Genomic DNA, 25,844 nt, shown 5'->3' with positions numbered 1-25,844 from the left:
TATTTTTGTTCTCACAGAAACCCTCTGAAGTACAAATCTCCATCACCTGGAGACTCAGAGAAAGAAATTTCTCAAGGTCACATGACAAGAAAGTTACCAAGTTCAGATTTAAATCCTGACTTAATGGCAGCAGCCTCCCTCTTTCTATGACGTCATGATGCCACCTACTATCTTCAGACTAGACTGGTCGCTCATCAGAATCTGTGTAGAGGTTAGAAATAGAATATTTTACAACAGGATTCATAGGGGGAAATGGATAGGAGTCTATATAATGGCCAGGATAAGTGGATGTTATAAAATTTAGGGCCCATGAGAATAAAATAATGATAATAAAACAGAAGAAAAACAAAGATTATCCTAATGAAGTTTAAATATGTAACTGGTTATTATAAGAGTAGTACTAGACAGATAAGTCTTCTTATTCACAGGACAGAAGAATTTTAAAAATTAGATTTACATTCCTATAGTAAAAGATTTAAGTGAAGAAAAATGTCTGGATCAAAAGGGTTGTTATCAGAACAACTAGGGAAAACCACAGAACATCTTCCTCAGGGCATATTGAGAACATTTAAAAAAGAGAACCAACTATTCCAGGTAAATTTTAATTCCTGACACAGAGAAATAGAATATCACTCAATATTATCAACATTTATATCTTTTTTAATACATATATTCTATATACCCTCTGTTGTATATTCTCTCTCGGCTTGGGAAATATATCAATCACTCTTCATTAATTAAATAATTTAATAAAACTCACATGAAGGCAGGATGAATACCCAAATATTTCTCTTCATTAGCTGTTGAAAAAAATTTAAACCTTTATAAAGGCAATGGACATGAACCTTATGTTTAGGGAAGTATTTCTAAAGAATATTTTGAATCGATGATAAGTCTAATAGTCCTCTTTTGGTTCTGGAGAGGACCAAAAATGTATACTCATTCAAGCTATAAAAGATGTTAAAAAAAAAAAAAAACCTTCCATTTGTTCCAACCTCCTTCTGAACCTGAAAGTCACACTATTTTTTTAAAGAACGGTGCTTCTAAAAAGGGCTGTGTGGGGTACATAACACTTGTCAATCTTCTACTAAGAAATACCCATAAGCATGTACTAATACCTACACCTTGGCCCTGCTCTCTTCAAGGGCTTACAGTGATGGGTTTGGACATATATAATCTGATCATAGCTGCAGAAAGAAATATCCTTTCTCTTGAGTCACCAGAGATTTCCATTTTTTCTTCTGCATACACTAGAATTCAGACAGAATAACTAAATAGCTAGACATGCCAATGATACTTAGGTAGATTAACAATAAATGGTTGAAACTTGCATACACAAATTATCTGAGAAAAAAATACTTCATATAGTTTTGTGTAGGACTACCATATATCAAATCTAAATATATCCTTTGGTACTGTAACAATTTTAAATTGCCTAAATTAACTATCTACAACAGAAAGCATTGTACATAATCTGGATTTTTGTCCTCGGTTATCAACATCCCTTTGTAGAGAAAACTCAAGGAGTGTTTGTGGCTAAAATATTCCTTAGTGTAAGATTAAAGAGGGAATATAAAACAAATTGAAACCCTTGCTGCAATTCTTAATGACTATAAAAACGAATAACCAATAAGGAAAAAGATATTAATTGAAATAGACTAGCTATAAAGTGTGAATTTATGCTTAAAAACATTTCTAGTACACTCTTTGTCTGATCTCAATTTATTAACCTATTGGTCTGAGAAGAAAGAAGAATCTCAGAGCTATAGGAGCCCTAGCAATTTTTTCTCACCACTACCCTTATCCTCTGTCAGTTCCTGCTGTTAAGGATACACACATTAGCCAATAGAAAAGGGGCTCCAAAACTGACAAGATCTGGGCAGAACAATGTCAGCTTCCAAAAGAGAAACAGAGTCATATTTACACAGAGATGCACTGAAAGTACTTAAGGAGCTTTTAAGAAAAAGGGAAATAATAGATAAAATAGCTTACAAACTCTGGAACAGGTGCTCAATAAACATATATTAAAGGAGTAAATAAACAAATGAAATGGAACATAATACGTTATTTCCCCTCCAAACACATAAGCCCTCAAAGACAGGAACTTTAGCACGTATCTTTATGGAATAATTTGGAAGTAAAAGAAAGACCATTGAAAACCTTCAACTATTAGGTCTGCATTCCTTATGCATTTTCTCATAAGTCTGGAAGGCCAGGTTTAAAACATACATATTATCAGGTAACTATTAAACCATTGGTGGAGATAGAGCAACAAAGGCTCAGAAATGTGTTTATTGCGTGATTGGACCGGTCCCTTTGTGGAGCCCTAGGATGAGGGAGGACAAGGCAAACAGCGAGAAGAGAAACAGAGGTTAAGAAAAGTCCTGCTTTGGAGGCAGCATCAGGAAGGGGTATCCGACTGAGCCTGGGCAACAGCAGTACCACACTGGACATCTGGGGATGAAAGACGAATAACAGACACAATAGTGGACATTTGGGATCGAAGAAGGAATGAAAGACAGGAGAATGGAAGAGAGAGAAAATGGGAAAAGGAATAAAAGAGGAAAGAGGAAAAAGGCAGCAGGAAAGGAAGGAGACAGAGAAGCTGGTTGGTTCCTCTCCTGAATACTTCCTTCCTATACACCGAAGCCCTGACTGAAGTGCTTACCCGTGACGAAAATGGGAGGGAACAAAACTTCTAACTATTTCACAATTGTGTGGCTCACAGATACAGTCAAGTCAAATGCCTAGGGAGATACACACATTTTTAAAAACAGGCGAGAATATGAAACAAAATGAGTGCCAGAGTGGGGAATGCAATGAGAGAATATTTGGGCTTAAAAGAGAATGCAGTCATCAGATCAACCATGAGGCACATTTTACACAATTCATGCAGAAATCTAGGACTTAACGAAAACTTTGAAATATAGAAGAATGGACTGTAGAGATCCTTAAGTCAACTCTTTTGTTTTCTATTTGCAGACCCCGAAAAGGGTTGTGGGATCCAGACCTAATCAAGGTCTGGTTGGAGAAGGAAGTGGGATAGAATCCAGGTCTCCTCACACACAAGGGTTCGTTTGGCCCAAGGTCTTTTTATTGAGTTCAGTAATTTCAGTTCCATAATTTGTCACATAACAACTAAATTAGAAGAAATTAACTTACTGGATGGTTGGATTAATCTGTAGTGGTTGGACTGTTTAAGATTATATGTAACTTGCTTTTCTCTTTTCTTATTTTGGTACTCTTCTTTTTCATTTTCTTCTGATTCTGAAGAGCTGCTGCTACTACCATAGCTGCTGTCACTGCTGTAGTACTTCTGTCTTTTTGTTATCTCGGTACTCTCGGGCATGGAAGACAGAGGCTAAAATGGAAGGAAATGTGATATTTTGTTAGAATTCAGAAAGGCTCATTCACATGATTACTTACTATTTTTAATTTCTCACTTACGATTACTGCTTTTCACTTAAGTCTGAAAAATCCCCCCGAAGTACTACTGCTCTAATGCTATCCACTAATTGTTCTGTTTCTATGAAATATTCTTTCTTAAATAATACAGTTCAGTCATGATGAGGAAAATGCCGTTTATGCACGATTCAAATAAAGGACCAAAATATCCACAAAGAATAACAAAATAAAGAAAAAACATTTGAGCTAAAAACATAAAAATCAAACATAGCTTTTCTTCATTCCATGCAGAATGATTACTCATTACTCATCAAGACTCAGAGGTATACCTCTGTTGTATCCCTAATGTTCAAAATCACTCAACAAATGTGTATTTGTGTGTGTGTGTATGTGCACTTGTGTGTGAGAGAGAGAGAGAGAGGAGAGAAGAAGGGGAAGGAGGGGCAAGAGAGGCAAAAGTAAAATAAAATAAGGAAGCAGAAGCCAGATAAATCACTATAAGTAAAATAATCCACTATCAATAAAGTAGGTCATATCTTAAAACAGAGCCTATGAGCCTATGATACACTCAGATAATATGCAACAAGAAGCAAGGCATTCCTCACATGTCTAATTTCTCTTTGGACATTTTTAGAAATAAAAATTTTTAGTTAATTATCCACTTTCCAAATTGGCCATGCACAAACTCACAGCTTTGCTTGGAGGATTTCTACCTCTGTTACATAGGATCTGGACATAATGGAGTAACATTACTTTTCATTGCCCACACTACATTTTTAAAAAGGGATATAATGTAAAAATCAGTATGGCATAAATTTTTTAGAGGATAAGTGCCATGTAGAAGGGTAAATCTGTAAAGATTTTAAATGCCAGGCTATCATGTTCCAATAATATCTCCATCAGAATCACTTGTCTCTGAATCTCCCAATCAATGTGTTTCCAATGATGCCAGCTGAAGGAATAAAAGATAAGTGGGACATCTTCACTTCAGAAAGAATGTGCACAACCAAGAGCACAACAGTTTTGTAACTTAGTCATTTTAAGAGACAATTACACATGCCACATGCCTCTTATTTCCTGGGGAAGGTTCCTGCAGTTGTATACTAGTTTCTTGTTCTCTGTTAAATCAAACAAAAATGCTTTGATGTTAGCATATACCATAATGAAATCCTGGGTTACCCTGAGATTTCACTGAAATAAGGTATATCCTCTCATGTAACAGTGTAGGATGAAAGATAAAGAAAGAAATAACATTTCACGAAGTGCCTGGAATACATAGTAAGCCAAAGCATGATGTTCTTAAAGTTACTGTCTTAGCAGAGGATGAAAAATAACCAAAGCGGGGAAGTAGTTTAATACACTAAGGTACCAACTTGTGTTTAAAAATATGTTCTCCTTTTGATAGTCTTAATATTTACTGAGCACTAACAATGTTCAAAGAGATATGCATAAAAACATTTACCAGTAACACAATCATCAAACATTTTGATAGTCTTAGGGAATATGAATTCTAGAGGAAGGATGTTTCTTCAGAAGTCTAGCGTACCCAAAAAAAACAGTGGCACAATCAGGCTTGCTAGTAGTGCCTTCCTTCAAGTAGGCAAACAGCTTTAAAGTTTCTTAAGGAGCTTGACTACATAATGAGTTACTCGATCCTATAAAGAATCACAAAGGGAAACGGATAGTTGAACCTTTGTGTCATATATGCATTTGGGATTTGTTAACCAATACACTGTTAAAGCAATAAGTAATAAGAAGTCACAGCAACATAAACTCCAAACAGTGCCGTAACTACAAATTGGAATTTGTAAACCGGCGCTGAGTTCTGACACAAACCATACCATTTATTTTTATGTCCAATTGTATTATGAACTGGCTCATATATTAAAATATATATAAATGGCATAAAGAATAATAAATACTAAGTACCTAGCACTTGGCTGAAGAACAATGCTAATACTTTACGTGATATTATTTACATAGCTAATTAATACTTCTTAGATTCTCAAATAAGTGAAAAGTTATTTCTCCCAAGTTCAATTTAACCTTGATAACCTTCAATTATTCTACCAGTAAAGACACTGGAAATCAGTGTTTGACATGTGATAACAACCCTCTAAAAAGGAAAGGCTGCTTTGAAGTTTGGCTCACTCCAGACCCTCAGTATACCTAAGGTTAGAAGTTATAAAAATAATTTTACTTTTTTTACTTTTTACCTTTTTACTGATTATGCAGTTTTCAACACTTCAAAACATTTCTGGTGTTAATAACTATAGGAACTAACCAATTCATTTCATTTCAACGAATACATTGTTAGTTCCTACTATTTGCCTGGAATAAGAGGGGTTGAAATATACACAGTGTAAATTCTGCCCTCTAGGAGGTTATATTTTTATTTGGATGATAAGCCTTATTTGATGAAGCAAAGGAAAATATAAGACAGTAGAAGACTGACTTAGAGCCTTTGCATTTGCCAATCTTCCATGAATATTGTGCCCCCAGGTTGCCTCATATCTGGTTTGCCAAATTGCTAAATAATTAATATACAAAGTTTAGAGACTTTCCGATGTTTTCCAAAATGAAGCAATAACTCACGAAGGTATTGACTTTTACAGATACCCTAAAAAATATTTGTTCCAAAGGAATTATCAACATCTTCTACAGTTCTTTGATATAGAATACATAATTCAGAAGAACAGTGCCTGACATTCAAGGTCTCTGGTCTTCATCAGATATGTATCTTTTACCAGGTTCATCTTGCACCAATTTACTCTCCAAGAATCTTCCACCTGAGTCATACCAAATTCCTTCTCATTTCTCCAACATCCTAAGCAGCATCATACCTCCATGTCTTTGCCTTTAATGTTCAATTCAAATGGCACTGCCTTTATGAAGCCATCCATAATCTACCAATCCCTTTCTTCTCTATGTTGCTGTAGCACTTCCCACTCCCTTAATTACAGTACTTGCCACAATATACTCTGGTTTTTGGTTCACCTATCTGCCCTTCCACTAGTCAGTGAGGTCCTTGTGGACACATTCAACAAATTTAACTAATGGTTTTGAGAACCTACTAAGTGCCAGATGCTATGCTAGGTGCTAGAGATGTAAAGATGGAATACACCTCCTATCCTCAAGGAACTTACAAGCTCATACTAAGGCAAGCATGCAAACAATTATTTGTCACATCTGCTCTATAAAAGTGTCACTTGTGGTACAGCAATAGAAGGAGGGAACAGAAGATCTAAGTCCAGCTAGGAGAAAGAGGGAAGATTTCACAAAAGCAGCTGGATTAGGAGGGGGGTCTCTAATCAATCAAGCAATTAATCAATTATTCTTTTAATAGGCAAGCATTCCAGGCGTATAGAAAAAGCATGACAGAGCATGATGTATGTAAGGATATAGTAATAGTTCAGTATTGCTGAAATGTAAAGTGAAAAACAGCAGAATGAAAAAACTTTCCAAGACTTTACAAATTCAACTCTTTCCTACTCTACTAGCAAGGACTTTGACATATAACAAAAGAACATGTGGATGTCATCACCACAGAGCAGATGAAGGTAAAGCAAACACCTGCCTATTTTTGCCAGCATGACAGCTTTCTATGTCTTCCTAGAAACTGTAACTATTTTTCCTTACAAAATTTCAATATTGCCGTGCCAGCAAAAGATGGGGCTCCCCATTAGGATCTCTGGAGTCATGATTTGCCTGATCTATAATGCTACATGTCTCTGATAATTATATGTTTGGAGATAGGAAAACATAATACTGAGTATAGAATGAGGGTACCAGTTCTAGGTCCTGCTTGGCCCTGACTCACAGGGCTTTCACTAGATGAGGGAAAGAGTCAGAAAATGAGGAAAACTATCAAAACAAAACAAAGCTTCTCCTGAGTATAAGAAAGCATGATCTTCCTAATTCTATCTTCACTGGAAACACAGTCCACAGAGTTCCTTGAAAGTAGCATCAGTCATTCTTACAGTGAGAAATACAAAGGGAAAATCAACTGTCCTTAGTAGAGTCTATCTACTCTGATATTAAGGAAGATAAAGATACTGCACCTTTGGTCCTCGAGACTTGGCAGTTTTGCCCATCAACTTTTCGTCATCAATTTCACATTGTTCCAGAAGATCCAAAATATCTTCCTCCTTAAAAAATATTTAATTAAAATTGTTATGACTAATGGACTCCAGAATTAATTAAAAGATTATTAATCTTGTGTACAACAAGGATTCCGAAAAGTATTTAACAAAGATTGCTCAGATCAAATGAGAAATAAAGGGTCATGGCAAACCCTCTTAAAGAAACTTTCACTAAAACCTGGCAATAAAAATAATACTTAGCTGAAATCTATTATGTATTGATTATCATAAACAAATATATCCTTATGTTCTAGTATACTATTAAAATCTTAGAATACAATACTTCAATAAATTAGCCATTGGACACTTTAAAATTTCTAAAAGTTCACTCTAATTTTTCCAGACCGCAATTTCATCAATCATTGCTGTATCAATTAGTGCAAAATAATATTACGACTGCAGACAGAACACTGATGATTGGCCTAATAGTTTCACTTAGAACAATCTAATGTTAGTATTTAGGTAATAGGCACAATTTAATGAAACTTTAAAATTTTTACCTATTGCACACGAGTATCTTTAGAACTTTATGAAAGGTTTTCACTCTATAGGCCTAACACCTTTTCTCATGCTCTTCTAGAGTCACTTTGAAGTCAAAGGGTAAAGTTACAAAAACATACACTCAAGTGGATGTTGAGCAAACCAGAGCAATAGGAGTACAACAGCTTTACTAAACGAGGTAGAGTTAACTGCTTTCATTGAGTTATTTATTCAACCTATACAAATATCACAACTTCATTTATATATTTATGATTTATATCTGTGCTTCTTTTTTTAAAAAAAGGGTTTTAGAGAAACTAGAAATCTCACTGTGCAATGGAAATCTGTAAAATAGGTTACTCTTCATCGCAATCTAAGATTTAGCTATTAAAATATCAAAAGACTCTTAATATAAAGTTTGATTAAACAATAACCCTACAAAGGATTCCAAAGACAGCAGCACAAGACAGTTAAAAAGTAAGGAGTTCTGCTTCTGTTCAGGAGAAGGAAGGTCATATAGACAGCATTTTCATCAAGAGCTAAAAAAAGATGATAAACTAAATAATCATATATTTTAAGACATTAGAAAGCTGTGGATAAAAGTAGTGTAAAAGGAATTATACCAGAGAGGGAAAAGTTCTCCCTAGGTGAGCAGAGATAAGTGGCCACTTTCTACTTTACGTTCATTTGTCAGGTCTGGACACAGATGAGCAGAGATTAGGTCTATAATAGAGAGATTCTGCGGGGGTAAAGAGAATCCAGTGGAGTTTTCAAAGGTCACGTGGGCTACTGAGACATCTAGAAGAGCCCCACAGAGCTGGTTCTCTTCGCCTGCTGGGTCTTTCCAATAGCAATTTTAGTTGAGTATGTAGTAGAATAGGAGGATAGAGGCATGGATGGAAAACCAGAACTAGAGAGAAGCTCACGCACTGCAACAAAGAGCCCGCGCTGCAACGAAAGATCCCGCATACCTCAATGAAGACCCACGAGCTGCAACTAAGACCCACCACAGCCAAAAAAATTAATTAATTAATTAAATATAAATAAATAAATTAAATAAATAAATAAATAAAACTCTATAACCATCGCCTGTAGTGTACACATTATTTTCAAGTAGACTTGGACATTCACTAATATAAGTACCATATTGAGTTAAAGCAAGTCTCAATTTATTTTACAAGACTGAAATCAGAATATGTTTTCTAACACCAATGAACTAAGCTAGAAACTTTACCAAAACTAAAACTAGAACATTTTAAATGTATGGAAATTAAGCAACAAACTTCTAAGTAACCAAAATAAAAATAAAAAAATAATTTAAAATGCAGTTAGTAAAAATACAATATATAAAAATGCTAGATATAAGGGTAATATACAAAAATAATCAGGTGTTCACATCCTGGCAACAAGTTAAAAATTTAAAAAAATTACAAACAATATTATCAACAACAGCAGCAAAAACATCAAATACTTAAAAATAAATTTAATGAAAGATGTGCAAAAACTATAAACTGAAAACTACGAATATAGCAGAGTTATTAAAGATCCAAGTAGATGGAGAGATATGTCATATTAATGGATCGGAAGACTCAGTATTGTTAATTCCCCAGAAATTGTTTTGTAGATTCCTCAGTCCAAATTAAAATCCCAGCAGCCTTTTTTTGTAATTAAAAAATTAATCAAAATCTAGAATCAAACTGATTCTAAAATGTGTATGAAAGCATAAAAGGACCTAGAAAAGCCAAAAGAGTTTTAAATAGAATAAATTTAAGGACTCACACTACCTAGTTTTGACACTCATTATAAAACAACAGTAGTAAAGACTGTGTGAGTGTTATATAAGAAGAGGCTCCCAGATCAATGGAAGGGGGCAGGCAAAGTGGTGACATTTAAAGTAGATTTTGAAGAATCAAATTGAGACTTGAAGCCTATTTATTATGTGCCAAGGTACTTAAAACAGACTATTTTAATTAACCTCAATTTTAGTTTCATAACCTGTCAAGTATACTTTTAATACTACTATTTTAGTGATCTGATTGATCAAATAGTTTAATGTAAGTTTACAAAATTAACATGTGGGGGAGCTGGAATTTGAATGTAGGTCTATCTGGCTCCAGAATCCTTAGGATTTCTAGGAGCAGAGTGATGGGAAGATGGAACAGAGGCTGCATCCAGAGGAGAGAGAAATGACATTATAAAACAGGTAGAGGAAAATGAAAAGGTCTCTCACTGTCTGGGTCAGGAAAAACAAAAAGACCACAGAACATAATTCTAATGGTGAAAATACTTGCATATGTCAAAAGAGGGATATTTAAAGGAAAAGAGCATTGGGGTATACAATATTCCTTCTGCTTCTGTCCCTTAGGCCTAGCCAGCTTGAAAATGGCTTTATATCCTCCTGTTGCAGAATTTTAGTGAAAAGACCATAGCAAAATCTATCTATAATAAACTTTATCAAGATTTTTGAATCACTCAATATAACAGGGTATCCAAGATACTGGAGGTATCACTCTAGGGAGATTTCCAGTAATGTAAAATATAAACAATTTTAATAGGTCTGTGTGATGGAATGAAGAACACAAGGAAGAGTAAGTACGTGAGTAAATATGAATACTTAGAAAACTATTAAAGACCACTGACTGTTTAGACAACAAATAAAAACTTGATTGTCCAATGGAACATTAGCAAGCATGATGCTAGCAGAGGCTTGATTAGTCGCTGCACTCTGGGCTTGTCCTCTTGAAATGCTCCATTTTGGAACCCTGAGCTATCGTATTAAGAGATCCAGTTACCCTCCTTACATGGTCATGTAGAGAGAAAGAGACACCCAGCCTGCTCCCCAGATGTTCCACCTATCTCATCTGATGCACCAGACACAGAAGTGAAGCCTTCTTGGATTTCCTTCCCCAGTTGAGTTGATAAATGCAAATATATGATTCACTCCAAGCTAGCTCAGCAGAAGAACCACTCAACTAAGCCCAGCCAAGACTGTGGAATAATGAGCAAATAAATGCAATGGCTTATTATACTGCAAAAGATAACTAACAGACCTTTTAGTAAGGCAAATAGATTACTCTGTGTGTGTGTTTCAATTACTTCTCATATGCCAGGTCTATGCAGTATCAGGAAAAAATTATTGTATAACGTTAGTTACAATCTAACTATGTAGCAATATAGTTACATAGTTAACTATATTGTTAACTATGTAACTCATATCTCATTCTCAAACAATGAGAACATCACAAACCACTAGGTTATTTCAATCTATTTTTTTATTCAGTTATGTATAAATAACAGTAATAAAACATTTATTAAAATAGATTACAACATAATATCAACATTTTCTACTGCTTAACTTGTCTTGTTAAAAAACATCTTATTTATGAAATCATTTGGTTGGTTATGAAACATTACCAACTGTTAAAATGGAAGGAAAGTGCATCTTAAAAGTAAAATGTTTTTATATGTGGAATTAAGATGGGTTGTTTATAAAGACATATTGTGTGGCTTCATTCTTTTTTTTCTTTATAAACATTCATTCCTTTACCTTCATCTTTTTCAAAGGATTATTCATCTCTCGCTGGAATGAAGCTGCTCTTCCTGAAAGGAAGGTCTGAAAGGCAACAGCCAACAAATTTTCATACTTTTCAAGTAGTGTTTTATCTTCAGGAGGATAAATTCGCCTACAATAAAATCAGATAAACCAGCTTGTTTAAAAAAAGCTATCATAGCACAAGAGTTAAGGTCAACTACATAGATAATTCTTGACCATCTACTCTGTCAGTCACTTTACTAGGTGCTAGAAATAAAGGTGAATATAGTTACAAGAAATCCATAAATTTTCATTTGTTACCAATACAAATTGAAGTTTATCTAGAAAATTATCATTAAACAATGCAGTTCCAGAAGGCACAGTATAAAGGTTTGGTCAAGGGGAGGTGGTTGAAGAAGAATCACAATTGGGCATATTGAGAAATATAGAACTTTACTGGAGAGAGTTTAGGTGATGAGGGATAATTTGAGAAGTTTTAGACTCAGTGTGATTATTGATGTATACCAGAATGTAGGGATTAATCCTAATGATCTTTTGAGGGGTGGTGGAATTTGTCTCTCTGGTGGAGAGAATTAGGTAGACGTAGGGTGAGAGGAATGTGTTCTCATCATCACTGTTGATAGTGTTAAGGCCGGAAAGAACATCTTACCAGGAGTGCGGGAAGCTCTATGATGTCAAATCCTCCTAATTCTGCTGAGTCAGTATCAAAGCTTGGGAGGAGGGGCTGTCTTTCCAAGAACACAAAGAGCTTAGGGGATCCCCTTTTCTCCTGTCAAAGGTGATACTGTGGAGGAGGTCCAGTTCTGTACAGTCCAAACCCCTTTCTATTGTCTCATACCTGCCTCCTCCAAACATTTTCATTATTTGCCTGGTTCCTGATATATTTGAACTTAAAACAAAGTACAGGGGCTTCCCTGGTGGGGCAGTGGTTTAGCGTCCACCTGCCGACACAGGGGACGTGGGTTCGTGCCCCGGTCCGGGAAGATCCCACATGCCGCGGAGCACCTGGGCCCGTGAGCCATGGCCGCTGAGCCTGCATGTCCGGAGCCTGTGCTCCGCAACGGGAGAGGCCACAATAGTGAGAGGCCTGTGTACCGCAAAAAAAAAATAGTAATAAATAAATAAAAGTAAAACAAAGTACAGCAACCACTCTGAACTGACAGAAAGAATACTAAGAGACCTGAAACCTGACTTTTTCAAAATAGTGTATTATAATTAAATAAGGTCATATGATTACATCAGCCTGAAAAGACTTCACACAAACCACCCCAGGAGCTCTCTCCAAGTCTGAACCATCTACTTGCTAACTATCTTTTCTTTCTGGAAATAAATTAAACAAAAAGCACTTTCTCAGAATGAAATAAACAGCGCTTAAGATAAGCTTAAAAGTTAAAAAATGCAGGCACTTCTGTTTTGACACTTCACTTCTTCAATCTATTAAAAAACAAAAGCACAGTTACCTGTAATTCCCCATGTGTCGATTTTCATGTTCTTCTTTCGAGATCTGCTTCCGTACCTGAGCAAGTCTCTCCTTCTAGAAATGAAGAAATTTTACAAATAAAACCTGACAAATGAATTATGCAATTCAAATTGCAGGTACATTGTTAAATTTTTCATACCAACTCTTCTTTCCGCCTCTCCAACTGATGTCTCTGCTGTTCTGAGTCTGAGGAACCCGGTAAAAGCCTTTTGATTGAATTTTGACCATAAAGCCTCCTTTGAGCCTCAGCTTTTTGTTTAGCCAAGTTTCTCCTTTTATCACTGGTCCTAAAATATAGAACACAAGACCATATTCAAGAATTCAAATAAGCTCTAACCTTATCCCTGTGAGAATCAGCAGAAGAGGGGACCCAGTGGAGATAAGAATCAGTTTTTATTAAATTTATATATTCACATATGTTATATTCACCTAGTCATTCATCAAATATGGATCTCCATACAGTAAATAGACGTTCTGAAGGTAACAAGATAAAATGGAGACAGTATAGCAACTTACTAGCAATACAACCTTAGGTCAATTAACTGCGGGGTCTGTTTTCCCATACATTAAATGCTAACAATATCATTTCCCTCCTAGAGTTCTTATAAAGATTAACTTGGGGTAACATTAATAGGTCCTTAATAAATGTTGTTTCCTTACTCTTCCTTCAACCAATGCCCTTTATATTTAAGCATTCTTACTTATACTGACCACCCTTCAGCATATTTTCAATTCAGATTGAAATCTCAGCCTAACAATCATTACTGAATTGAAAGCATCTGCATAGTCCTTCTCATTTTTGCCCAGTGATGCAAATTTAATCATAGCTGTCTGATTTTTATTGGAAAATTCCTGTTGTAAGAGTGCTTTCCTCTGAACTTGTTTTCTCTCTCTTCCCTCCCATGTAGCTGGTACGATCAGATAAGCCTGAGGTCTCTTCTCTCTCCCTCTGACTTACACTATTATATACCAATCTTAAAGATCTAGCAGGAACAGGGTGAAAAAAGAAAAAGGCAAAAAAGAAAAGGCAAAGCCAATTTTTCCCTCAGCCATAGGAAAAAATAGAGTTCTTATTCTTGAGCTTATATTTCCATGCCTTGCAATGTCATTAGTCTGGTAGGGCCCAGATGAAGGTGTAAAGCAAAGGAAAGGGTACAAAGAGGCCATCTGGCCAGCTTCTAGTGTGGAGAGGTAAAAGACACACCTAAGTTTACAGGAGGTCCCATTCTATTCAATAAGGGATTGCACTGAAAATACTGGGCCAAGGCCCTAGATAATAGAGAGTGTTCTTTTGCCTCAAGTATGCACCACCTCACAACTTGAACTTGCAAGGGTATTAGGAAACTGATCTATTATCTTTCATAACAACATTACGGTTTGAGTGGCAGGAGTTCAACAAGTGAACAGGATAGAAGGAATAATTTGAGAAAAGGAATAAACACGTCCAGAAAATTGTAAGTCATTTAGTATGTCTGGAGCTATCAGTGAATGCAGGAAACTCAGCTAATTAAAGCCTTCTAGCTTTAATACTAGGTTACTGACTCTCAAATTGAACTTTAGGCAATGGGGGAGAGGAGAGAGTGAGTTTTAAAAGGAGAAGAGAATAATTATATTTGCAGGTTTTAAATGTTATGCCTTGGCAGCAGAAGCAAGAAGAACCACAATCCTGCAGGCTGTGGAAAGAAAACCACATTCACAGAAAGATAGACAAAAAGAAAAGGCAGAGGACTATGTACCAGATGAAGGAACAAGACAAAACCCCAGAAAAATAACCATATGAAGTGGAGATAGGCAATCTTCCAGGAAAAGAATTCAGAATAATGATAGTGAAGATGATCCAGGACCTTGGAAAAACAATGGAGGCAAAGATCAAGAAGAGGAAAGAAATGTTCAACAAAGACCTAGAAGAAGTAAAGAACAAACACCTAGAAGAATTAAAGAACAAACAAACAGAGATGAACAATACAATAAATGAAATGAAAAATACACTACAAGGAATCAATAGCAGAATAACTGAGGCCGAAGAACGGATAAGTGACCTGGAAGCCAGAATGGTGGAATTCACTGCTGTGGAACAGAATAAAGAAACAAGAATTAAAAGAAATGAAGACAGCCTAAGAGACCTCCGGGACAACATTAAAAACACCAACATTCACATTAGAGGGGTCCCAGAAGGAGAAGAGAGAGGGAAAGGACCCAAGAAAATACTGGCAGAGATTATAGTCGAAAACTTCCTAACATGGGAAAGGAAATAGCCACCCAGGTCCAGGAAGTGCAGAGAATTCCAGGCAGGATAACCCCAAGGAGAAACACACTGAGACAAAGAGTAAGCAAATTGACAAAAATTAAAGACAAAGAAAAATTATTAAAAGTAACAAGGGAAAAATGACAAACAACATACCACGGAACTCCCATAAGGTTAAGAGCTGATTTCTCAGCAGAAACTCTACAAGCCAGAAGGGAGTGGCATGATGTATTTAAAGTGATGAAAGGGAAGAACCTAAAACCAAGATTACTCTACCTGGTGACGATCTCGTTCAGATTCAATGGAGAAATCAAAAGCTTTACAGACAAGCAAAAGCTAAGAGAATTCAGCACCACCAAACCAGGTCTACAACAAATGCTAAAGGAACTTCTCTAAGTGGGAAACACAAGAGAAGAGAAGGACCTACAAAAATAAACCCAAAACAATTAAGAAAATGGTCACAGGAACATACATATCGATAATTACCTTAAATATGAATGGATTAAATGCTCCAACCAAAAGATACAGGCTCACTGAATGGTTATAAAAACAAGACCCATATATATGCTGTCGACAAGAGACCCACTTCAGACCTAGGGACACATACAGACTGAAAGTGAGGGGACAGAAAAAGATACTCCATGCAAATGGAAATCAAAAGAAAGCTGGAGTAGCAATACTAATATCAGATAAAATAGATTTTAAAACAAAGAATGTTACAAGAGACAAGGAAGGATACTACATAATGATCAAGGGATCAATCCAAGAAGAAGATATAATAATTATAAATATATATGCACCCAACGTAGGAGCACCTCGATACATAAGGCAACTGCTAACAGCTATAAAAGAGGAAATCAACAGTAAAACAGTAATAGTGGGGGACTTGAACACCTCACCAAAGAACATATCATCCAGACAGAAAATTAATAAGGAAACACAAGCTTTAAATGAAACAATAGACCAGATAGATTTGATATTTATAGGACATTCCATCCAAAAACAGCAGACTACACTTTTGTCCCAAGTGCGCACGGAATATTGTCCAAGATAGATCATATATTGGGTCACAAATCAAGCCTCAGTAAATTTAAGAAAAATTGAAATCATATCAAGCATCTTTTCTGACCACAATGCTATGAGATTAGAAATAAATTACAGGGGAAAAAAATGTAAAAAACACAAACACATGGAGGCTACACAATATGTTACTAAATAACCAAGAGATCACTGAAGAAATCAAAGAGGAAATCAAAAAATACCTAGAAACAAATGACAATGGAGACACAACAACCCAAACCTATGGGACGCAGGAAAAACAGTCCTAAGAGGGAAGTTTATAGCAATACAATCCTACCTCAGGAAACAAGAAAAATCTCAAATAAACTATCTAACCTTACACCTAAAGGAATGAGAGAAAGAAGAACAAATAAAACCCAAAGTTAGTAGAAGGAAAAAAATCATAAAGATCAGAGAAGAAAACACTGAAATAGAAACAAAGAAAACAATAGCAAAGATCAATAAAACTAAAAGCTGGTTCTTTGAGAAGATAAACAAATTGATAAACCTTTAGCCAGACTTATCAAGAAAAAGAGGGAGAGGACTCAAATCAATAGGATTAGAAATGAAAAAAGAGAAGTTACAACAGACACCACGGAAAAACAAAGCATCATAAGAGACTACTACAAGCAACTCTTCGCCAATAAAATGGACAACCTGGAAGAAATGGACAAATTCTTAGAAAAGCACAACCTTTGAAAATGAACCAGGAAGAAAGGAAAAATATGAACAGACCAATCACAAGCACTGAAATTGAAACTGTGATTAAAAATCTTCCAACAAACAAAAGTCCAGGACCAGATGGCTTCACAGGTGAATTCTATCAAACATTTAGAGAAGAGCTGACACCCATCCTTCTCAAACTCTTCCAAAAAACTGCAGAGGATGGAACACTCCCAAACTCATTCTACGAGGCCACCATCACCCTGATACCAAAACCAGACAAAGATACTACAAAAAAAGAAAATTACAGACCAATATCACTGATGAATATAGATGCAAAAATCCTCAACAAAATACTAGCAATCAGAATCCAACAGCACATTAAAAGGACCATACACCATAAGCAAGTGGGATTTATCCCAGGGATGCAAGGATTCTTCAATATATGCAAATCAATCAATGTGATACACCATATTAAAAAATGGAAGAATAAAAACCCTATGATAATCTCAACAGAAGCAGAAAAAGCTTTTGACAAAATTCATCACCCATTTATGGTATAAACTCTCCAGAAAGTGGGTATAGAGGGAAACTACCTCAACATTATAAAGGCCATATTCTTGGATTGGAAAAATCATTATTGTGAAACTGACTATGCTACACAAAGCAATCTACAGATTCAATACAATCCCTATCAAATTACCCATGGCACTTTTTACAGGACTAGAACAAAAATGTCTTACAATTTATATGGAGATGCAACAGACCCTGAAGAGCCAAAGCAACTTTGAGGGAAAAAAACAGAGCTGGAGGAATCAGACTCCCTGATTTCAGACTATACTACAAAACTACAGTAATCAAGACAATATGGTACTGACACAAAAACAGAAATATAGATCAACGGAACAGGATAGAAAGCCCAGAGATAAACCCACGTACCTATGGTCAACTAATCTATGACAAAGGAGCCAAAGATATACAATGGAGAAAAGACAGTCTCTTTAATAAATCATGCTGAGAAAACAGGACAGCTACATGTAAAAGAATGATATCAGAACACTCCCTGACACCATCCACAAAAATAAACTCAAAATGGATTAAAGACCTAACTGTAAGACCGGACGCTACAAAACTCTTAGAGGAAAACATAGGCAGAACACTATGACATAAATCACAGGAAGATCTTTTTTGACCCATCTCCTAAAGAAATGGAAATAAACCCAAAAATAAACAAATGGGACCTAATGAAACTTAAAAGCTTTTGCACAGCAAAGGAAACCATAAACAAGACAAAAAGACAACCCTCAGAATGGGAGAAAATATTTGCAAACGAATCAGCGGACAAAGGATTAATCTCCAAAATATATAAAGAGCTCATGCAGCTCATTATTAAAAAAACAAACAACCCAATCCAAAAATGGGCAGAAGACCTAAATAGACATTTCTGCAGAGAACACATACAGATGGCCAAGAGCCACATGAAAAGCTGCTCAACATCACTAATTATTAGAGAAATGTAATTGCAAAACTACAATGAGGTATCACCTCACACCAGTTAGAATGGGCATCGTCAGAAAATCTATAAACAACAAATGCTGGAGAGGGTGTGGAGAAAAGGGAACCCTCTTGCACTGTTGGTGGGAATGTAAATTGATACAGCCACTATGAATAACAGCATGGAGGTTCCTTAAACAGCTAAAAAAAGAATTACCATATGATCCAGCAACCCCACTACTGGGCATATAACCAGAGGAACCCATAATTCAAAAAGAGTCATATATCACAATGTTCATTGCAGCGCTATTTACAATAGCCAGGACATGGAAGCAACTTAAATGCCCATTGACAGACGAATGGATAAAGAAGATGTGGTACATTTATACAATGGAATATTAGCCATAAATAGGAACAAAATTGGGTCATTTGTAGAGATGTGGATGGACCTAGAGACTAAGTCAGAAAGAGAAAAACAAATATCATATATTAACACATATATGTGGAATGTAGAAAAATGGTACAGATGAACCAGTTTGCAAGGCAGAAATAAAGACACAGATGTAGAGAGAGAACAAACGTATGGACACCAAGCGGGGAAAGTGGGGGTGGATGGTGGTGGGATGAATTGGGCGATTGGGATTGACATATATACACTAATATGTGTAAAACTGATAACTAATAGGAACCTGCTGTATAAAAATAAGTAAATCAAAATCAAAAAAAAAAAAAAAAAAAAGAGTATCCCTTGGCAATATGTACAGTGGCTTAGAAGTGGATGAGAAAAGAAGCAGGCTGTTAAGATAGTCTATGGTCTGAATGTTTGTGCCCCCCCCCAAAACCCATATGTTGAAATATTAACTCCCAAAGGTGATGATATTAGTACATGGGGCCTCTGGGAGGTGATTAGGCCATGAGGGTGGAACCTCCTTGAAAGGGATTAGTGTCCTTATAAAAGAGACTCCAGAGGGCTCCCTAGACCCTTCTGCCATGTGATGATACAATAAGAAGTATGTGACCCAGAAGCAGGCCACACTCAACCACACTGGCACCCTAATCTTGGACCACCAGCCTACAGAACCATGAGAAATAAATCTCTGTTTTTTATAACCTATTAAGTCTATGGTATTTTGTTATAGCAGCCCAAACAAATTAAAACAAATGGAATGCTATTTCATTAGCAAATATAAAATATGACAGCCTGGACCAGGGAAGCAGCAGTCAGATTAGAAAATAAGGAAAGATTCAAAGGGTTATTTTAGAGGAAGAATGAATGACTTTGGTGATTAATTATTATTATTAGTTAGATGTGAGGAGTAACAAAAAGGGCTGAACTTGAGATGGCAACAAGATTGATTTTAGTGACTGGATGATTGAGAATATCATTTTTCCAATGGTAAATACTAAATCTGGATGAGTTTCCTTTGTTTAGGGAAAGGGGAAATGTGGTTTAGGTAGCTCTTAACTTTTAATTTTTTTGATATTCCATTTTACGTAGAACAATCATTACTATTTACCATACAATTTAAAGGAAGGAGAGGAGAGAAAAGAAGAACAAAGACCAAACAGTTGGTAAGAAAAAAAAATGTAAGAGAGGAAGGAAAAATGAAATGACAGAAAAGAGGAAGGGAGAATTAAAAAAAAAGGATTGAGAATATTATGAGAATGCTGTGGAAGATATGAACATAGAGCTATATGCACCTTCACAGCAAACACGGCACTCACAGCCAAGGACACTGACACACACAGCTCAAGAACATACCTATAAAGAAGAGTAACAGAAATAAGCTCACAAAGTCCTTTGGACACACTGAGAAACAAAGAAAAGCCAGTCACACCCAGATATTTTCTCTAGACGACTGCTCCCATATTCTGGCGTTGAGCAATACTGCCATTCTAAAAACTGTGTTTGGATTCCTATAAATATAGGTATAAATCAGCACTAATGACTCTTAGTCCACAATAAAAATTTAACCAGAGACCAAAGGATCACCATTCACTTAGCATTGTAATCAGCATTTTTCCATTCAGCTGTATCCACACACTGTCCTAAGGAGTTTTGTTTATAGTTTCTGGAGCTCTTTCCACTACTCATTACTCTGTGATTCCATACAAGGGATTTCTCTTTCTAATCAGCTGGCTTCACACACTCAAGCTCCTGTAATATGGAATCCCTGGAAGTTCTATGAACATCCTGTGCTTGCCTCACTTCCTTATCTTACCACAAGGAGTTACCTTGGAATGAAATGTCCTTCCCCTACCCTTGTCTTCCAACCTAATTTTTTTTTAGTACTCACTATACGCTAGTCCTAGATATGGCCCTGGAAATACAAAGATGAATAGACAGAGACATTGCCCTCAAGTGTCAGCAATGGCATGTGAATAAATACATAGAGTACAATGGATGCTATTTTAAAAAGTGATAGTAGGTAGGGTGATGGCACAAGGGAGGAAGTAAACCACTTTGCCTCAGCAAAAGCTTCAAATAGGAAGCCAGGCCTGTGCTAGGTATTTAAGGATTAGCTGACAAAAATGTGGTATATGCATGCAATGGAATATTATTTGGCCTTAAAAGGGAAGGAAATTATGACACATGCTACAACATGGATGAACCCTGAAGACATTATGCTAAGTGAAATAAGACAGTCACAAAAGAGCAAATACTGTATGATTATACTTATATGAGGTACCTAGGCAAATTCATAAAGACAGAAAGTGGAATGGTGGCTGCCAGGGGCTTGTGGCAGGTGGAAATGGGGAGTTGTTTAATGGGTACAGAATTTCAGTTTTGCACAATGAAGAAAGGTTCAGAGAAGGATGGTGGTAATGGTTGCATAATAATGTGAATGTACCTATCGCCACTGAGTTGCAGACTTAAAAATGGTTACAATAGTAAAGTTTAAGTATATTTTACCACGATTTTTAAAAATGAATCAACATTCACCAGAGGAACAAAGCTAAGAGAAAATTTAAATAAGAATACACGCAAAACCATGAACATGTGAAACAGCATCGCACGAGAGTTCTTAGAAAAATTAATTCTAAGTCAGGGAAAAGAGAAGAACAAAAAGTGATCAGATTGGCGAGATATGCAAGGGCCAGATCAAAAAAAGTCTTGTGTCTAAAGATCAAAAACACTTTGTAGGCAATGTTTAAACTTTATCTGATTGTGTGAAACAATCTGAGCAGAATATTAGAGTTTATAAATATCTCTTTAAATGTTGGCATCACTCAGGCTCTGCCCTTACCCCACTTTACTTCTCAATATATACACTCCAACTGTATGTTCTCATCCACTGGATTCAACAGCAATCTATATACAGATTTCAATCACATAGATGTCTCTATCCCCTGGAGCCCTGTATATCAAATCTCCCACTTAACAATTCTGCCTGGGTGTCTCAAAGCACTTCAAAATCAACATGTTTAAGACTGAATTATCTCTCATTTCTACCTTCTCCCATCACTTCTAAGCCTGTTTCTTGCCTTAAAGCTCTATCTAAATAAATGGTATACTGTCAAATAAGTCATCCAAGCCAGAAACCGAGACTTTGAACTCCCAGCACCTACCCCTATAGTAGCGGGCACTCAATAAATACTTGTTAAGTGATTTGCAGATCAACAGAGTGGACACTGCAAAACGGGGTGAAGGTTAGTGCTGAAGGAAGGAAGGAATCCAATAAAATAGCCAAGGAGAGAAATTAGAAGTCCCTAAACTTGAAAAGGAGTCTAAGAAATTAAGCGGAAGTCATACATTTGACGGAACTACTTAAACAATATATATGCCAAAAAAATGTATAGGCATATTGCTTAAATAATCTAAAATACTTGATACACTTGTATAAGCTAAATAAAATTTTCCGATTCTACATTTCTTTCCTTTCTCCTCATTTCCTTTAGAATAATTGAAATATCAGTAGAGTTTAGGCAAATCATAACTTGATCATACAAAAGAAGGGGCCATATGAAAATTTCTGAACAAGTTTACATGTCAATCTTTTTTTAATAATGCCTTCCACATAAATCTACTTCTCAATCAGGCATCTGCTAAATGCTTGAAAACATTTCAAATAAATAAATTGCTTGGAAGTATCCCACAACTCTTTTAGAGTTCCTGAAATGACAATTAGAACCAACTGAGATCATAAAACTCCTGAGTTTAAATGACCTCAGAGGTCCTTTAATCTAATACCTTAAATGCTATTTGTTTTCTTTTTCGCACACACACACTGTATTTTATTTTTACAAGAGATAAAATAAACTGACACCAAGCATTGTAAATGGATGACCACAACGAAAGCAACAATGATTGCAATTGCCAAACATGAAACACACTTATACTATGTCACAATATTGACATTCAGTCCAGTAATCCTCCACTGTAACAGCTCCTTTACTTTGCAGTGAAAATTCAGTTGTATATTTTTTGCCTCTGAGTTCTTGAGGGATTTTTTTTTTATTCAAACAGAAAGAAAGTCACAAAAATTATAATCATCCTCATCAGTTCACTCAGTCCCATGTAATTATTTTTTTTATCTTGATCTTCTGTTAGCACTTTTATGAATTCATCAGTTTTCCATTAGAGTTCTGAAAATGCTTATTCATTCAGTTCAGCAGTATAGTCAGTTACCAGAAACCTGTACTTGTCAGAGTCTTTTCCATGAATTCCTCGAAAATGAAACCCTTTTATAAGAACATTTTTGCAAAAGCATCAGAATACACCCAGAACTGTCTGTAAATGACAAAAGACTTAAAAATGACCACGGTTAAAGATTTGATGAAAGTTCATAATAATGCAATTGACAAGGAAATTTAGTTACTTCTGAGATATATATTTTAAAGTAATAACTAGAATTATGACTTATAACATTATACTAGAACGTATAAGATTTTTAGAAATTTCATGTAATGTATGAAACATTTATATTAACATATTTCCATACAAATAACCCAAAGAAAGTTTAGTATTAGTTGTTTCTTTTTGTTTGTTTGGTTTGTTTTTTATACTGCAGGTTATTATTAGTCATCAATTTTATACACATCAGTGTATACATATCAATTCCAATTGCCCAATTCAGCACACCACCATCCCCACCCCACCGCGGTTTTCCCCCCTTGGTGCCCATACATTTGTTCTCTACATCTGTGTCTCAACTTCTGCCCTACAAACCGGTTCATCTGTACCATTTTTCTAGGTTCCACATACATGCGTTAATATATGATATTTGTTTTTCTCTTTCTGACGTACTTTACTCTGTATGACAGTCTTTAGATGCATCCACGTCTCAAGAAAAGACTAAATTTCAATCCTTTTATGGCTGAGTAATATTCCAATGTATATATGTACCACATCTTCTTTATCCATTCGTCTGTCGATGGGCATTTAGGTTGCTTCCATGACCTGGCTATTGTAAATAGTGCTGCAATAAACACTGGGGTGCATGTGTCTTTTTGAATCATGGTTTTCTCTGGGTATATGCCCAGTAGTGGGATTGCTGGATCATATGGTAATTCTATTTTTAGGTTTTTAAGAAACCTCCATACTGTTCTCCATAGTGGCTGTATCAATTTACATTCCCACCAACAGTGCAAGAGGGTTCCCTTTTCTCCACACCCTCTCCAGCATTTGTTGTTTGTAGATTTTCTGATGATACCCATTCTAACTGGTGTGAGGTGATACCTCATCGTAGTTTTGATTTGCATTTCTCTAATAATTAGTGACGTTGACCAGCTTTTCATGTGCTTCTTGGCCATCTGTATGTCTTCTTGGCAGAAATGTCTATTTAGGTCTTCTGCCCATTTTTGGATTGGGTTGTTTGTTTCTTTAATATTAAGCTGCATGAGCTGTTTATATGTTTTGGAGATTAATCCTTTGTCTGCTGCTTCATTTGCAAATATTTTCTCCCATTCTGAGGGTTGTCTTTTTGTCTTGTTTATGGTTTCCTTTGCTGCGCAAAAGCTTTTAAGTTTCATTAGGTCCCATTTGTTTATTTTTGTTTTTATTTCCATTACTCTAGGAGGTGGATCAAAACAGATCTTGCTGTGATTTATGTCAAAGAGTGTTCTTCCGAAGTTTTCCTCTAAGGGTTTTATAGTGTCCGGTCTTACATTTAGGTCTCAAATCCATTTTGAGTTTATTTTTGTGTATGGTGTTAGGGAGTGTTCTAATTACAGTCTTTTACATGTAGCTGCCCAGTCTTCCCAGCACCACTTATTGAAGAAACTGTCTTTTCTCCATTGTATATCTTTGCCTCCTTTGACATAGATTAGTTGACCACAGGTGTGTGGGTTTACCTCTGGGCTTTCTATCTTGTTCCATTGATCTATGTTTCTGCTTTTGTGCCAGTACCATATTGTCTTGATTACTATAGCTTTGTAGTATAGTCTGAAGTCAGGGAGTCTGATTCCTCCTGCTCTGTTTTTTTCCTTCAATACTGCTTTGGCTATTTGGGGTCTTTTGTTTCTCCATACAAATTTTAAGATACTTTGTTCTAGTTCCGTAAAAAATGCCATTGGTAATTTGATAGGGATTGCATTGAATCTGTACATTGCTTTGGGTAGTATAGTCATTTTCACAATTTTGATTCTTCCAATCCAAGAACATGGTATATCTCTCCATCTGTTGGTATCATCTTTAATTTCTTTCATCAGTGTCTTATAGTTTTCTGCATACAGGTCTTTTGTCTCCCTAGGTAGGTTTATTGCTAGGTATTTTATTCTTTTTGTTGCAATGGTAAATGGGAGTGTTTCCATAATTTCTCTTTCAGATTTTTCATCATAGTGTATAGGAATACAAGAGATTTCTGTGCATTAATTTTGTATCCTGCAACTTTACCAAATTCATTGATTAGCTGTAGTAGCTTTCTGGTGGCATCTTTAGGATTCTCTATGTATAGTATCATGTCATCTGCAAACAGTGACAGTTTTACTTCTTCTGTTCCAATTTGGATTCCTTTTATTCCTTTTTCTTCTCTGATTGCCGTGGCTAGGACTTCCAAAACTATGTTGAATAATAGTGGTGAGAGTGGACATCCTTGTCTTGTTCCTGATCTTAGAGGAAATGCTTTCAGTGTTTCACCACTGAGAACGATGTTTTCTGTGGCTTTGTCGTATATAGCCTTTATTATGTTGAGGTAGGTTCCCTCTATGCCCACTTTCTGGAGAATTTTTATCATAAATGGGTGTTGAATTTTGTCAAAAGCTTTTTCTGCATCTATTGAGATGATCATATGGTTTTTATTCTTCAATTTGTTAATATGGTGTATCACATTGATTGATTTGCATATATTGAAGAATCCTCGCATCCCTGGGATAAATCTCACT

At 35.8% G+C, this 25,844-nt stretch overlaps 1 protein-coding gene across 3 annotated transcripts in view; it reads right to left on the bottom strand.

Annotated features, from left to right (window-relative positions):
- The window catches only part of TTLL7 (tubulin tyrosine ligase like 7), a 97,980-nt gene that overhangs the window by 36,796 nt on the left and 35,340 nt on the right, over nucleotides 1-25,844 (bottom strand). For all 3 annotated transcript variants that reach the window (XM_060303554.2, XM_030866049.3, XM_030866050.3), the window contains 5 exons: nucleotides 13,200-13,347; nucleotides 13,041-13,114; nucleotides 11,575-11,710; nucleotides 7,467-7,553; nucleotides 3,163-3,361 (listed from right to left, as the gene is read on the bottom strand). In XM_060303554.2, coding sequence (XP_060159537.1) covers nucleotides 3,163-3,361; nucleotides 7,467-7,553; nucleotides 11,575-11,710; nucleotides 13,041-13,114; nucleotides 13,200-13,347 — 644 coding nt within the window. The remainder of the gene's footprint in view (nucleotides 1-3,162; nucleotides 3,362-7,466; nucleotides 7,554-11,574; nucleotides 11,711-13,040; nucleotides 13,115-13,199; nucleotides 13,348-25,844) is intronic.

The sequence above is a fragment of the Globicephala melas genome, chromosome 1 (assembly GCF_963455315.2).
Source record: "Globicephala melas chromosome 1, mGloMel1.2, whole genome shotgun sequence".
In the NCBI taxonomy this organism is placed as follows: Eukaryota; Metazoa; Chordata; class Mammalia; order Artiodactyla; family Delphinidae; genus Globicephala; species Globicephala melas.
Note: the sequence above shows the minus strand (reverse complement) of the source record. Positions and strands in the feature narration are given on the sequence as shown.